This window comes from Phocoena phocoena, chromosome 4 (genome assembly GCF_963924675.1).
Source record: "Phocoena phocoena chromosome 4, mPhoPho1.1, whole genome shotgun sequence".
NCBI lineage: Eukaryota > Metazoa > Chordata > Mammalia > Artiodactyla > Phocoenidae > Phocoena > Phocoena phocoena.
Genome location: NC_089222.1, coordinates 62,483,990 through 62,500,524, shown reverse-complemented (window position 1 = coordinate 62,500,524; position 16,535 = coordinate 62,483,990). Strand labels below are relative to the sequence as shown.

Here is a 16,535-nt window from a genome sequence, read left to right as displayed (position 1 = left end):
ACTTCCCCAGAAATCCCCTAGCTACGGGCTGTTTTCTGTCTTACCTCAATATCAGAGGGCTAGGACCAAGAAAGGAACATTTTTGCTCTCCAGTTAGACTTTCAGACCATTATCACGGCTCATTCCAGAGGGGGAAAAAAAAAAGCCCTGCCTCTTTTGAGGCTCCTACTTAGCTATACCAACTCCCTCTCTTTTCTGCTCTCATTTACTGAACTCCCAAGTCACTTCCCCTCATTAGCTGAAGGCGGACTCCGGACTCAAAGTATTGTGCTCTGTGCTAAAGGCTCATTCTCAGTGACAATACTATAGATGACTTATTTAATTCTCTGCCTTCTCAGTGCTATATCTTCCAAACTCCAAAGGTCACTTCTTCTGGCCCATCTCAAACACTCATTTTTAATGCCACAAAAGAACTTTGTCATCAGCAGCAATTCTTCACCTCTGAAATCTTTATTTTGGACCTCCACTACCCTCCCAACTCAATGCTACCATTCTTTAGCCTCATCAAGACCTTTAAAAATTAGTAAATATCAAATACCTGAGGTATATTTCTTCATGCACTCACAGAAACAACACATTAAGGACTAAAACACATTCAAAGTATTTAAACTTTTGTTTAGTAGAGAATGCCTTAGTCAAGTATCTCAAAATGCTGCTGGCAAATGACCATACCAAGACTATAAGTCTGAAATAGAACGCAACGTGGAAATAAGGACAAATGAGAATTATTCTTCAGACTTGAGAGCGGCATCAAGAAACACCCTCTAGTTTGACTATTCTTGCTCATACCCACACATGCGCACACACAACTTAGGGCAAAAGCCTTACAGGCCTCTATGTAAAATGTTACATGAAAAAGATGAACATGTTTTTATATACTCCTTAAAACATCAACATACTAGGTTTTTCTAGAGAGAACCAAATAGCAAATAAAATCACTAGCACAGAGCGTTTTGGAAGGGGCTGCTGCTGAAAGGGCCCCCGATTAGTATCAGTTACCTGAACCCTGGGATCCACTCTTCTGAGGGCCAGCAGCAGTGACCTGAGCCTTGGTTAAGGCTTGCATCGGCTGAGCGACAATGGTTCCTCCACCTCCACTCACAATTGCCTTGGCAACTCCTTGGGTCACAACTTGCTTTGGACCAACTGCTTTGGCGACAGACGAGCTGGCCTTGGCTACGAGGATCTGGCCACCACTGATTGCCACTGCCTGCTTCACTGCCGAAGGTAGGGTAGACCCAACTGGAACCCCAACAACCTGTTCAAAACAAAGGAGAACCCAGAAGTGCTTCTTCTCATAGTCCCTTGAGGGGTCTTAAAGCAGCACAGTCACTCTGTTCCAGCAAAGAACAAAAGCAAACCCCTAGATAACAACACATGGAGTCTAATTCAATCATCTAGGAATTCTACCTATGATGTGAACAGCAGTATTTCTCAGTCTGGATGTTATTACAATAAAATGTTACAGCTTTTGTCTTAACCCCAGCTACTATCTATAACCTATTTTAATTATAAAAAGTAATATGTGTGTTTTTTTAAAAAAAAAAAAACACAGGAAATACAGAGATATAAAGAAAAAAACTCTACTCATCAGAAATAATCTCTTAATTTTTTTTTTTTTTTTTTTTGCAGTATGCGGGCATCTCACTGTTGCGGCCTCTCCCATTGTGGAGCACAGGCTCCGGACGCGCAGGCCCAGCGGCCATGGCTCACGGGCCTAGCCACTCCGCGGCATGTGGGATCTTCCCGGACCAGGGCACGAACCCATGTCCCCTGCATCGGCACGCGGACTCTCAACCACTGCACCACCAGGGACGCCCTCTTAATATTTTTAATGTAGTATTTACTTCTGATTCTTTTAAATGTACATTTTGAAACAAAGATTAGGATGCATATAGTTTTATAATTTTTAAATTTAACATCATGTTACAACCATTTCCACTGTTGTTATTTTTCAAAAACATTTTGAGAGGACCAAAAAAGAATGTATTAGAATAGATATACCATAATCTAAGTAAATATTTCACTACTGTGTGACTATTTAGATAATTTTAAACTTCACATTATGAAAAAACTGCAATAAACATTCTCATATATGAACTATAAACTCCACTACATACTTTTAAATATCACCTCTTCAGTAACCTCTTCTGTGTTATCCCCATCTGAAGCAATATTTCTCCATCACTAGAACATCTAACAATTCACGTCATTTATTATATGGTATAACATGTGACACCTCTTCCAACTTATTTTTTTAAAAAGTTATCTTTTTCTATACTTTCTAATCTCTCCTTTCCTTAAAGGTAGACATTTCATTAAAAAAGTGTAAGCTAGAAAAACATTTAATTCAATTTAAAAAAAAAAAAGATCCCAGCACCCAAAGAATGAAAGTTAGAAGTACCTAGTTCTAAAAATACCGTAAATTTTTTCAAGTAAAAGAACACTTCAGAGCTCTTTTAAAACAAGGTCAATAGTACAATTTTCAATTAGAAGAAACAATTAATGGAAAATTGGGGCAGTGTTTCACAGTCCCTAATTCTTTATTTCATAAAAAGAACTTCTCACCAGAAACTAGATTAAAAGACTTTTACATTCTTTTTTAAGAATGGGAAAAGATCTGTCTTCTAAAGGCAAAAAAGATAAAGAAGAAAGTACTTTTCAACCATCAGATTGGAGGGGAAAATTTTAAAGCCTGATAATACCAAGAATTGGCTAGAGGATATGGGGAAACAGGAACTTTTGTTCACTGCTGGCAGAAAAGTAAATTTGTACAGCCACTCCAGAGAAGTACTAGGATATCTACTAAAATTGAAAATTCACCCTCTACTGGTAGGGATATATCCCAGAGAAATCTTAGACATGTGCTCAAGGGAACATACACAGAAAGTCCAAGGTAGCATTATTTGTAATTACAAAAAATTGTAAGTAATCTTAATGTCTACAAAATGAAATATGCTTAATGTCTATAGATAGAGGAATGGATAAAATGTGGTATAAGACAGACTGACAGAACAGCATTCGTTAGTTACAATGAATGAACTGGAACTATATATATATCAACATCAACAGACTTTGCAAGTACAAATATTGAGTGAAAGGGGAGTTGCAGAAAAATATGAGTATAAATATCTTTTATGTAAATCTTCAAAATTCACAACACTACATGTTACTTACGGCTATTACGTATGTAATAAAAAGTATGGACTGTCAAGCTACACATCCAAATTCATGACTGTTGTTTTGGGGAAGAACAAAGTGGACTGCAACTTTATCAGTCATTATTTTATTTGGAGAAAAAAACTGTTGAATTAAATATGAACATGTTAATTCACAGTGGAGGATATGTGGATATTGATTATATTATTCTCTGTATTTACTGCAATTTTAGAATCTTCCCAAATTAAAAAATAATAGCATTACTTAAGGTAGAACAAAATGACAAACCATATAACAACTGATGAATGGGATTTTTAAGTTAAATAATCACTACATCATACATGGCTCCTTTTCAAAGAATGTGAATATAGTAAAATACACTTGTCATGTGCTTGGACAATATGGCTGACGTAAAGAAAATGGTCCCCTAACCAATTGTTATAAACCAGTGTATCACAGAGGAAAGAGTATAGGTTTTTATAAGCAGTCAGACCTGCTTTCCCAGTTTTGTTCCATCAGTTAGCAGCTGCACAGTTATTTAACCTCTTTGAGTTTTAGCTTTAGATATCTCATCTATAAAATATCTCGTAAGGTCATGAGGCATAAATGAAAATAAGTTTATAAAGTGCCTAGCCAGCATGATGTACACAGTAAATGACAGCTGCAGCCAGCACAACACTTGTTACTATGAACTGAAGACTGGTGATCTATGAGACTATGTAGAGACTCAGGACAGAAAGCCAAAGGATAAACACCTGTCACTATCTTCAGCATGTGGCCAGGGCAGAGGACCTTGATCTTAAGGTTCAGTTAATCAAACAGAAATCAAAATATATAGATAACATCTCGTATCTGCCTTAAAATATTCTAGGAGGAGAAGATCAGCAAAATGCTGGTAACTGCTGAAATGGAATAATGGGCATGTAGGATTCATTACAATAGTCTCTGCACTTTTATGTAAGTTTAAGGAAGGAGGGAAAGAAAGGAAGAAACAAAACAATCAAAGAGGGCTTCCCTGGTGGCGCAGTGGTTGGGAGTCCGCCTGCCAATGCAGGCCACAGGGGTTCGTGCCCCGGTCCGGGAGGATCCCACATGCCACGGAGTGGCTGGGCCCGTGAGCCATGGCTGCTGAGCCTGCGCGTCCGGAGCCTGTGCTCCGCAACGGGAGAGGCCACGGCAGTGAGAGGCCCGCGTACCACAAAAAAAAAAAAAAAAATCAAAGAACCAATGAGTGGGGGGGAGAAATAAGTTCATCTAGAATGGAGAAGAGAAAACTCCCAGCTATCCTGGCTTGGTTAAAACTATCCCTGATGATTATCCAAATCTCTCCATTCTGACTGTATGAGCCTCATTATATAGGCAACATGGAGTGTTACTGTAGCTATAGAGCTGGGCACACTCATTCCCCCTAGAGATGTGGAGATATACAAACTCTTCCTACTAATTAAGAACTTTTTTCTGCATTGATAAAAAAAAGCTTCTTAATCCAGAAAATTATTTTTAAGGTATGGCAGAAACTGCCAGCTGAACCCCAATATGTATTCTTTGTTTCTCTCTCATAGTAACAGAACCCCCGATTTTCAGCGAGGGACATGGCCACACAGAATACCTACTATATTTCCCAACTCCTTCACACCTAGGTCTGACATCTCATTTCTGGCTAAAGGGATGTGAACAGAAGTGATGAGTGCAAATTTTTGGTTCTGCTCTCCCCAAACCCTCTTCCCTTCCCTTTTCCTGCTGGCCAGAAATGTGAACACGGTGGCATGAGATGAAGTGGCTATCATAGACCACAAGCTGAAAAACAAATTTTGAAAATGACAGAGCAATGAGATGGAGTCTAGATTCTTGATGATTGTGGAACCAACACACCAGGGTCGCCTACCAGACTTTCATGTGTGAGAGAAGTAAACTTATTTAAGCTCCTGGTTTGGGAATTTGTTATAGTAGTTGAATTTTTTTCTAAGACGTCTGTCTTTACATTTCCTAAATATATCACACTTAATAATCCCTTGTATAAGCTAAATTACACATAATCTATTTTCATGTTCCTAAATTAACAAAGAAAGCAAAGATCTTAAAGGAAAATAAAATATACATGTGATATCACTTATATGTGGAATCTAAAAAAAAATACAACAAACTAGTGAATATAACAGAAAAGAAGCAGACTCACAGATACAGAGAACAAACTAGTGGTTACCAGTGGGGAACAGAAAGGGAGGAGGGGCAATATAGGGGTAGGGGATTAAGAGGTACAAACTATTAGGTATAAAATAAGTTACAAGGGTATACTGTACAACACAGGGAATACAGTCAATATTTTATAAGTAGAAATGGAATTTAACCTTTAAAAATTGTGAATCACTATACAGTACACTGGTAACATATAATATTATATATAAACTATACTTCAATTTAAAAAAAGGAAAATAATACATACATGTACCTATTTTAATTTCTTTCCTCCAATCCCATGCATCTGACTTGCTTTTCCCTCCTTGTGCCAACATCTATCCTCACACTCAACTGCTTCAAAATGTCCAGAATATGACACACCTAATCCCTCCGAGAGCCAAATAAAACATAACCATGCTGGCCACAGGAGGGCAGTTTTTACTAGCAGAGCTTGTCCACCAAGAGCAAACTGCTCACAAGATAAACAACCCCCCTTTATTCTAAAACACTGAGGAGAATAAGGAAGTCTGGCATTCTACTGGGGAAAACCCTATGCACAGCTGTCTATGACACCACAAGCAAGTCTCTTGAGTAGGACACTATAACCCCAAATTAGTTTTGTTTTTCTTTTTAATACAACATTTTGGCCTAGAACCTGAAATCACCTACCAACTGTTCTCCTCTTCCCCTCCCACAGCACTGCTCTCCGCATTCCGAATTTCCTTAGTTTCACCTTTGTTCTGTACTGTTATAAATACTTAATTTTGATTCATGCTTTGATTTGGTGTTTCTATTCCTGCCCTCCCTGTGCCCTGTACAGACCTTTGCAAGTCAGAATCTACTTTAGCAACCTGAAGGTGAGGATTCTGTATATGTGATTTTTCCCTGGATGCTGAAAAATACAGCCACTTACGATTCAGTTCTCAATGACAGTAATTATTACATGGTACTCACACATATATACACAGGACTCATCCTCACATAACTTTAGCTGCTATCACTTATTTAGCACCTGCTCTGTGCTAGGCCCTCTATATACAATGATCTCTAATTCTCCTACAGCACTGAAAGGCAAAGGGTATTATTTCCTTTTACTAGATGAAAAAACAAGGCTGAGAGAGATAAATTTGCCCAGCTCACACAAGTAATGAGTGGCTGAGATCTGAGATGTGTAACAAGCTCATGCTCTCTTAACTACACCACACTGCTTCCTTCCCATATGAACCACCAATTCCTCAACTGTCTCTTTTCATGTCGAAAGCAGCACCGCTCTCTACTTTTATGAAAAAGATAAACTGTGTTTCTATTGTGCCAAAGTTGTGTGGAAAGTGAAACAGTACCATTCTGTTCACCCTCCTGTTTTCTGGCACATTTTCTCTGACTACACCTCAGCAATAACCAGGGACACCCTGTACTTGCAGACAGCTCTTTATCTCAAGTCTAAAGCTTGTACTAAATTTCTGGGATAGATGTCTTGTTTCATGTTCTGCTTCTCTGTAGTTTTTTCACACTTGTCTGTGGCTTTTCTTATCAGGTACCTTTACACTTAAGGCATTCTAGCACAAACCCAGCCATTTTCTCTTGGTCCTACCTTGCCATTAGGTAGGTGGGAATGTGACAAGAAAGCCAATACAGTTGTTCAGTATTACTGGGTGAGGAGATCTGCAAAATGCAAAAGTGGCAAAAAGCAGAAACTTTTCAGAGCTTCTGAGCATAAATAGCAATGCTATCACGATTCAAAAGCCTAAATCAGTAATACCATGTATTTCTAGGTGAAGCAAAATAGATTTTAAACAACATACAGGATGTGTCTGAGTACGAAGACCAGATGACAATAACCGATTCACGAAAGGACTTGAACAAAATGCTTATCCCTGAAGCCAAAACAACAGAGGGAGCATCAGGAAGTAGTTGGGGGTTGCCTGTTTTAGTGATTCTGGCTATGGAATCCCCAAAGTCAAATTTTTTTTTTTGCAGTACACGGGCCTCTCACTGCTGTGGCCTCTCCCGTTGCGGAGCACAGGCTCCGGACGTGCAGGCTCAGCGGCCATGGCTCATGGGCCCAGCCGCTCCGTGGCATGTGGGATCTTCCCGGACCAGGGCATGAACCAGTGTCCCCTGCATCGGCAGGCGGACTCTCAACCATCCGCACCACCAGGGAAGCCCCCCAAAGTCAAATTTGATGCTGAAGTTCCATGGTTCCTAAATTTACCTAATCATACGAGTCAGTAGGAGAGTTTGTTAAAAATCCAGATTCCCGGGGTCACCAAGAAGTTCTGATATTTTTAATCATCAGTTGAGTCTTATGAGCAGAAAAGTTTGGGAAAGTGGTTAATGAACTCTTACAGATTTTAGAACCACCTATAAGACTATGAATTTTTAACTCAATCTATATGCAGCCATCTAGACTAACCAAAATATCTAAAACCTATTTTAAAGTTGAAAAGCAAGCGCTTCACATAGTACTCTTAATAGCTTTAGGATATATCTGCCCTAAAAGTAAGATTATTTAATTCTGGATGTTCTAAAAGCATGCTTAGGTTACAGACAATGGCTCACAAATTTTAATAGTTCTGGAATGGGGAATTTTGGAGTCAACTAGACCTGGGTTCAAATTCTCTGTCGCTTATTAGCTGTATGCTCTCAAGGATGTTGCTTAACCTCTCAGAACCACAATTTCCTCATTTGTAAAACAGCAGTGAAAATATCCACCTTGCAAGGTTGTCTGAGGATTACAGATAATATGCAAATAAGAGCATGATACACTTTGGCACTCCTAAGTACAACGGATGCAGGGAAACATGTATCTCTGTTTTAGAGTTCTCCCAATATGTAAATTCCCCAAACCTCCAAATTATAAAGAAAATAAACTCTCTAAAGAGCCAAGAATCATTTAACAGATCACACAGTCAAGACATCAGAGGTGCAAACTATAGCAGTCTCCTATCAGAAATAAACAGGTAAAACAGTGGACCTCGATCCTGTCAGTTAGACTTGAATCAAGTGTAAAGTTGTGTCCATGACGTCAATCATCTTCACTGCCAGAGAGATAACACGGCATCCCTTCACCTCTTGAACTGTCCCTGGGCCGTCTATAAACCATGTCCCTGCTCTTGTTAATAACTATGAAAAGGACAGGTGGGTTAAACACCAACTTATCTGCTTTTCCTACAGGGCTTTCATCCACATGTTTTCCTGGGACCATCAACACCGTCACCCTTTTCAGCACTTGTCCATTACTTAGGCAAACAACGTTCACTGACATGTTGACTTCCCCATCCTTACCCAACACAAACCTTAGAGGGCTGAATCTTTGGTGACTGGGCAGTCCCTTCTCCAGCAGTTAGGACTTGTTTTTGAGGGGACACAGCTATCATGTGACCCCCTTTCACAGTCACATACTGAGGGAGTGGTGACTGGCTGGCAGCTCCTGTTGTTGGTACATGAGAGGCTTCTCCAGGTTCCTGTTTGATGATTACCTTGCAACAAACATGATAATGACAATGAATAAACAGCCCATGAAAAATGCTACTAATATTTGAATTTATTCTGTCTGCAGGAATTAATGAAGCCCTGTATGTAAACAATGACTCCACTAGAAGGGTAAAAATACTGCTTAAGTATAGCCCATAATAGCTATTAAAGGGACCAAAAGTAGGATGTGGACTTGATCCAGTGTATCTGCAAACCAACCTCGTCATTTGTTTTAGACATTGTGGCAAAACGGCACCAGGAAGTTCCCATCTTGCTAGACTCCAAGGGCTGCCCTGTGAACACCACTAAATAAATGGAAGCATGTCTCAGAAGTAGGATCCAGTCTTAGAGATGAGACATACTAAAAAGTTCCATGATGTGGGGTAGTAGCATCAATCAACTCCAACATGCCACAGAAAGATTCTGTAACAAGAGCTTATCCACTTGTGGGATAATCCTCTCATGAATACTTACTTTTGTGAAAGCTCCCAGTCCTCCAGTTATAGGTTTGGGGCTTTGAACCTTAGGGTGACTCCCAATTGGGCAAAGAGGTGGCATAGATGCGAACAAAGAATCCTCCTGCTGTGTTTATAAAAATACGTATTGTACAATTAGGATAAAGTGAGTGATTTCACTCTAGTCACATATTTAATACAAACCTGTGACATTCCCTAGCAACAAAAACAAACAAAAAGCCCAAAACTCTTTGCGGGCTTCCGAGCCCCTACACCTGCATTTTAATATTGCTTGAAAAGACAATTCAAAGTAAGGCTATAAATTGGCAAGAACCTACTCATCTGTGCCCACTGTAAACTGGAAAGACTCCTATCATACTACCTGTAATATTTGGCTGACTCATTGGTTTCATGTCCAGTCCCCTGCCAGATGCTACTAAAGGATAGGTACTGTATTCTATTTCTTTTCTATCCCTAAGGTCTACGCACTAAATAAACAAATGAATGTAACAGGCAGTGACAGTGTTTCAGTGTACCACACACTTCTAACAGTACCTGCAACTGGATCTGTTACTATGGAATAAATACCCAGGACGCAGGGGGAAATTTTTCACTAAAAATTTTAAAAACAATACAACAAAAAGAACTTGAACAATTAGCAAATACAAAGACAGCAAAGGTCAAAATTCAAAATTACTGTCATTTGTCTCTAATTCTCAAATACGAAAGGCAAGTCTCAGAGGCAATTTTCCATAAATAAACGTTGGGGGCAAGAAACAAAGTTAAGAACACTGTTTAACTATGCAATGAAAATATCATCAACAAACATGCAAAAATACACTGGTAGAAAATTAAGACCTTCAAGGAATTCTTACAATTCAGGCATTCATAGAACACAGTGCTCACAGATTACACTGCATTAGAGAAAAACCTTGCCTTGGATCAGGAAACTATTCAATTTCATCACAATTAAGTGCCTAGATATAAGAAATGCTGTGTTAGCACCAGTCATGTAAGAGATGATCTTTGAATTCTCAGGAATTCTCAAACAGGAGTTTATACCTCAGAGGCTCTAGCCTTAAGGTAGCCAAGACAATAACAAATAAGCTGAATAACTAAGTCAACAGCAGTGACTGTCACTGCGGAACAGTGAGCAGATATCTAGCACTATGATCTGAACAAGTCAGATCATATTTGGAATTCTGAATTTCAAAGGACTTCTTATCCTGAAGAAGGTGGGGGAAGGGGAAAATACACTGTGGAAAGATACGAATTATTACTTTGTAAAGAAAAATGTATAACAAAGCTGTCAAAAAAAAATCATAGGTAAGGTAGGGGAGTCTGAAGTACTTGATCTTTATGATACTTCTTAGCTTGAAGATTCTACTTTATGAAATCTGCATTATCACTTGCAAATTCTGGCTCAACTTGAATGTACCACGTTTAGAAACTAGCAAAGCGCAATAAGAGTGTTACCTTGACAGCAGATGTTACAAAACTACTTCCATGAATTTTAGGAATCGGGGAACCTGTTCCTTGGGAGGCCTGAGAGGCAGTAGAGAGCTTGCTGGTAGGACTTCCTGATAAGCAAGGTAGATTTAAAAATAAAGTATAAACAAAGTAAAATTTACAAAATGGAATTTTAAAGCCATTTTCCACCACCCTTGTCTTCTCCCCACTATTTATTGTTCATTTTGAAGGGCTGAAAACTCACAACCATGATATTATTATAGGAAAAAACACTTAAGGATTCATCCTGTGAAGCTGACCGCTTCATCAACCTAAAAAGGGCAAGAAGCTAGTAAGGAAGTGTAGAAGAATAAGTAAAGTAAGTAGACATTATATATTCTGCACTTATATAGAAAGAGATACTGTAACATAATGGTGTTGGCTATTTCACAATGTGCCAAAATGTATGCATTCAACTGAATGCTAGTTCCTTCAAAGTAGTTTCACTAGAAGGTTATACCTACTCCAAAATGCTGACATTAAACACTTTATACTCCATCAGTACAATTGGCTTTAGGGTCTGATCAAAATAAGTCACATTATCTATAGTCAACAGTAAGTCAAGACTAAAAATGGTACTTGGTCACCTCCTCCATTTACCAAACTTGCCTGCAGAGACTTTGGCTGATTTCTAAAACTAAACATCCTCAAAAGACACCTACTTGGCACCCTTAGGTGTACTCAAAAGGGAATCTCTGAAAGTAGCATTTTTTAAAGGAGTCCCCCAATTATAATCATTGTTAAATAACATAACTTTCTAAAAAAATAGTTGGAAAGGCCCAACACACATTAATCTGTGTTAAAATCAAACATGTTAGAAAAAAATCAGTCTCATTATTTTATAGCTATTTCTCTTATTTCTCTTATTTCTCTTTTCGATATTTCTATTAGAAGTGAAAGCTACAGGAAAGTTTACACAGAGGTGCACGTGTTTAAACAGTTTAATTGAAGGGAATAAATAAAATGTTAGTGAAAGTACCTCAAAGAAACCTGAAAAGCTCTCTGTATTTATATGAGGTTATGATGATAAACACGGAGAATCCAAAGACTTCTTATGCTTCCTATTAGAGTTGTTTTTTTGTTTTAAATAACTACAGGGTTCAGCTTCCCTCCCACATGCAAGTTTTATCTTATTCACTGAAAAGTAAAGATCACTTTTTTATTTCACTGGGGAAAAATATGTACGGTTCACAAAGCTATTCTTGCTCTAAAGCTTAATTTGGAAAAGTTAATCACACATTGCCTAAAAAGAATGTCTTCTAAATGAGAATAAAATCCACTCTTCTTTTTCCCTTTTTTAGAAAATTAATTATGGTTCACTATGAATCTTAAGAAATTAAAAAATAAAACTTAATTCCTAAAAATATAACTTTTACAAGAAGTAAATCTTCCCTCAAATAGCACTGGAAAACAAAAAAGAATATATATATATATATATATATATATATATACACACACACACACACACACACTCTTATGTATTCCCTCCTCTTGTTCATGGTTGAAGATTTCATTCTCCCATTATATGGCTACTAAGTCACATTAGGATTCCACCTTTAAAAAAGATAAAATCTTGGGGATTGCATGAATATTGTTCCATTCAAACACACACCTGCAGTAGGAGTGGTGGCTCCAATAACCTGCCCTGGCTTGTCCACGATAACATAAGGATTATTAATAACAGAACTGGCAGTGCCTTGCTTCACATGGACTGGAGTGGAAGTTGGGGTTCGAGGCAATGGCGATGGACTTGGGGTTGATATAGGGGAACCTTTATTAATAAAAAGAGAAACAAAATAAACTAAACAAAATAGATATATTCAGCCCATCTAAGAGGACGCTAAAGAAAATGGAAAAGGGGCAGGGCCACCAGTACAAAGGCGACAAGTTGGGAAAAGAGAATGGGGCTGTAAGTTTCAGGTACTGAGAGCAGCCGCAGCAGCTGAGGCCAGGGGTTAGTGCATTTTACTCTCTACATCCTTATCCACGTAGCAGCAGCAGCAGTCAGCCTGTTAAAACAGATACTCAGGTCCTACCCCAGATCTACCAAATATATCAATAAATCAGTATTTTAACAAGAGACTCCAGCAGGCACATTAAAGTTCAAAACACAGTGCTTTACACAAGTGTGGAACTGCTGCATCCCCAGGTAACAACAACTTGGTCAGGTTGTTATAATACTGGTTACACTTGAAGAAACTGAAGTTAGGGAGGCAAGTGAACAGCTAGACTTAGGAACCAAGTCTTGATTTGCAATGAATTTCCAATAGGAAAATATGAAATTCATCCACCAAAACAAAAGTCTCTCTCAATACCATGTCACAGCCACAATCCAGAGATTCGTGTTCCCATAGCTCTCAGAAGTTACCGACAGATACATCATTAAACATCCTCAACAGTTATTGATCAAACCTGTTATCCATGAATTTCTCTAACCTTCAAAACAATTTATACGTTCAGCCTATTCCACCTCTGAAGCAGCAAGCTCCAAAACACTTCTAACTGGTAGGTAAAATTATACATTCTTTACCTTTTATCAATTTCAAGGACTTGGATCACATTTCTGCTTAGCTATTTTTAGCACTGAACACTCCCCCCACCCCCTTCATTTAAGAATTATATAGAAGTCTCCCACTGCCTACGTATTTCTATTGACTCACTTTCATGTCTTTTCTGAGGTGGCACAGTCAAAACTATAAAGCATATTTCTACTAGAAGTTTACCTAACATAAACTGTTGCGCGGCAATGGACAATTCAACCTCAGTGAAAATGAAACCTCAGAACGACCTACTGATCATAGGAATGAGTAAATTTGTAGTGTGGTTATAGAGTATAAAAGATATCTCAATCCCAAACCAACCCCTGAAGCTTAACTACAAACCAAAAGGCATCTAATTTTTTTCTATTACTAGTCACTCTGGTTTCCATATATAACTCCCAAACTTAATTCCTACCTTAGTTTCCTCCATACATCCTAGCAAACAATTTACCTGTGCTGATTCTAGATGAAAATTTGGCTACTTTGAATTTTATTTCTTTCCTCATTCAAAAATTGTTTCCATATGAATGACTTTTGTTTTTGTTTTGTGACACTTTTGCTTTGCTAATCAACAGTGATGAGCTTGCTTGTTAACTAAACAAAAACCCTGCTTAGAAAAACTAAAAAAAAAAAAAGAAAAAAAAGAGCCATAGTACTTTGTTTTATCATTCTAACAATTTTTACACACACCAAATTCATATATACCACGTATACCTGAGACAATCTTGCAGCTCATGGTGATAGGCTGGAAGGATTTTCCAGGTGACTCCGGATTAGGAACCTGACTTTGTGGCACAATTTTGCAACTTGATGCTATTGGCTGAAAAGCTGAATTGCCATGAGAACAAAAGGTGACTTTCTGGGATGTTGTCATTTTGGTGGGTGTTCGTTCCAATGAAGATGGCAAAGAATAAAATGTAGTGTGTCTCTCAGCTTCAGTGTTGGCTGGGAATCCTTCTTGAAATGAAACAGGCAAATAAGTCATCAACCACTTTGAAATCCCTCACCATTTCAAGAACCATTTAAGCCATTTACCAGTAGTAAAATAAATACAGTTGACTTGTATTTAACACTGCTTTATGTATTTTCTGGTGAAATGTAAATATCATGCCTAGAATCATGTTTCATTAAAATGCTTCTTTCAAAAAATTAGAAAACATATTAGCTAACACTATATAATAAAATTTATAAGTTCATTATGTTCTCCCATTCTTTATATATGAATTGACAAACTGTTTAGAGAAGAAAAACTCAAAAGAAAGCATTAGCTTAATCTAATGATGTCCTGTTTTATTAAATGCCCATAAAAAGGATGCAACTGAAACTTAAGAGAAATAAAGTTGAGATTTTTATAAAAGAACTAAAATATTAACATCACATTAAATGTAGACTTACAGATCATACTAACACCATTTAGAATCAATTTTATATCGTATTTGTATATGTTATATAAGTGAACACTTAAATATTTAACTATATACTTATATATTTACTAAATAAAAAGATGCCATAGTCAAAATACATTTGTTGATGATAAGTCTTATATTGTATTTTAAATAAGATTAGATACTAATATTTGAACTTCCTGTTCACACAATTATGGACCAAACAAGAAAGTCTTCCTGTAACATATTAGAGGAAACCATTATATTCGTCAAAGAATAAAAATGTAATGCTTTTCAGTGAGTTTTGTGTTTTATAAAATGTCAACAAAACTGCATTAAAATTTTTTTCTGAGAAGAGTAAGGGCTTGGCTATTTTCATAATAGGTCTGTGTAGAAGAGTAGCATGCCTACTTATGCAAAATTTATTTTCCATACACTCATAAGGCACTGAAAACAGCAGTTCAACATCAAGTGATGGAAAGGAACACGCCATAATGACTGCTCTATACAAGGTAAAAATGCATTTCCATACAAGGAAAAATATATACTACCTTTCTCCACAGAGGTATCAGGTACTGGCTCATGTGACTGCTTTACTGGTGAGGACACTTTCACAGGGGCTGGAATGGTCAAAGGCAAGGATGGTGGGGCATCTGAGATGTCTGACTCAGAGGACTGAGGATAAACGGTGTCTTCTCCAAGAGAATGCCGATGGAGCTCAACATCCACTACCTACACGATCGGGCAACAACTGGGCTCATGAATCCATCATCAATGTCACAGAAAGCCCCAAACCTGTCTCAAAACATGGTGCTCTAACAGACGTTGCAAATGATTTCTATTCATACTTCAAAGGCAATTTCAATCTCAATAACTAAAGGATTTATCCCAGAATGTAATCTAATCTGGCTTAATAGATCACTCAATGAAACCAATCATAAAATTAGGGAACTTCCATTTAGTGTTTCTGCACCTTAGAACATTCTTTCCCCCAATCTCAGCATGGCTGCCTCTTTCTCACCATTAGGTCTCAATCAAATGTCACCTTCTCAGAGAGGCCTTCCCTAACCAACCTAGCTAAAGCACCCAACTTGTCCTCCGGCTACTCTCTTCTTTATAGCACTTATTTGTAAGTGAAATTATCTTATTTGCTTTTATATTTACCATATACCTTCTCCCTACTCTCAATACAACCAAGAATAAAACTCCTTGAGAGTAGTAGCTACTCTCATTTGTTCATTTTTGTATCCTCAGTACCTGAACCAGTGCTTAGCATATAGTATGTGCTCAATAAATAACTTCTGGCATAACACAGCACATTTCCCTGAAGAGAGTAAGGTTTAACTTAGCTAATTCTAATCATAATGGCTACTGCTGATATATCATGAATACCAAAAAAGGAGGGGGAGGATGGGGTGGGAAAACAAAGTTGAAGATCTAATACTTCCTGATTTCAAAATTTATTATTACAAAACTATAGTAATCAAAACACTGTGGTATGGGCTTCCCTGGTGGCGCAGTGGTTGAGAGTCCGCCTGCCGATGCAGGGGACACGGGTTCGTGCCCTGGTCTGGGAAGATCCCACATGCCACGGAGCGGCTGGGCCCGTGAGCCATGGCCGCTGAGCCTGCGCGTCCGGAGCCTGTCCTCCGCAACGGGAGAGGCCACAACAGTGAGAGGCCCGCGTAACGCATAAAAAAAAAAAACAAAAACAAACAAAAAAAAAACACTGTGGTACTGGCATAAAGACAGACAAACAGACCATCAGAATAGAATACACTCTCACATACATGGTCAAATTATTTTTGACAAGGGTGCCAAGACCACTGATTGGG

The 16,535-nt window shown here is 38.1% G+C and overlaps 1 protein-coding gene across 2 annotated transcripts in view; it reads right to left on the bottom strand.

The window, feature by feature from the left end:
- Positions 1–16,535, bottom strand: part of YEATS2 (YEATS domain containing 2) — an 81,420-nt gene that overhangs the window by 27,689 nt on the left and 37,196 nt on the right. The window contains exons 9-15 of one of the 2 annotated variants that reach the window (XM_065876484.1): positions 15,252–15,432; positions 14,030–14,272; positions 12,388–12,546; positions 10,743–10,846; positions 9,286–9,393; positions 8,634–8,816; positions 1,000–1,258 (exon numbers count right to left, since the gene is read on the bottom strand). In XM_065876484.1, the coding sequence (XP_065732556.1) occupies positions 1,000–1,258; positions 8,634–8,816; positions 9,286–9,393; positions 10,743–10,846; positions 12,388–12,546; positions 14,030–14,272; positions 15,252–15,432 (1,237 nt within the window). The remainder of the gene's footprint in view (positions 1–999; positions 1,259–8,633; positions 8,817–9,285; positions 9,394–10,742; positions 10,847–12,387; positions 12,547–14,029; positions 14,273–15,251; positions 15,433–16,535) is intronic. The other variant, XM_065876485.1, reaches the window with a different exon arrangement.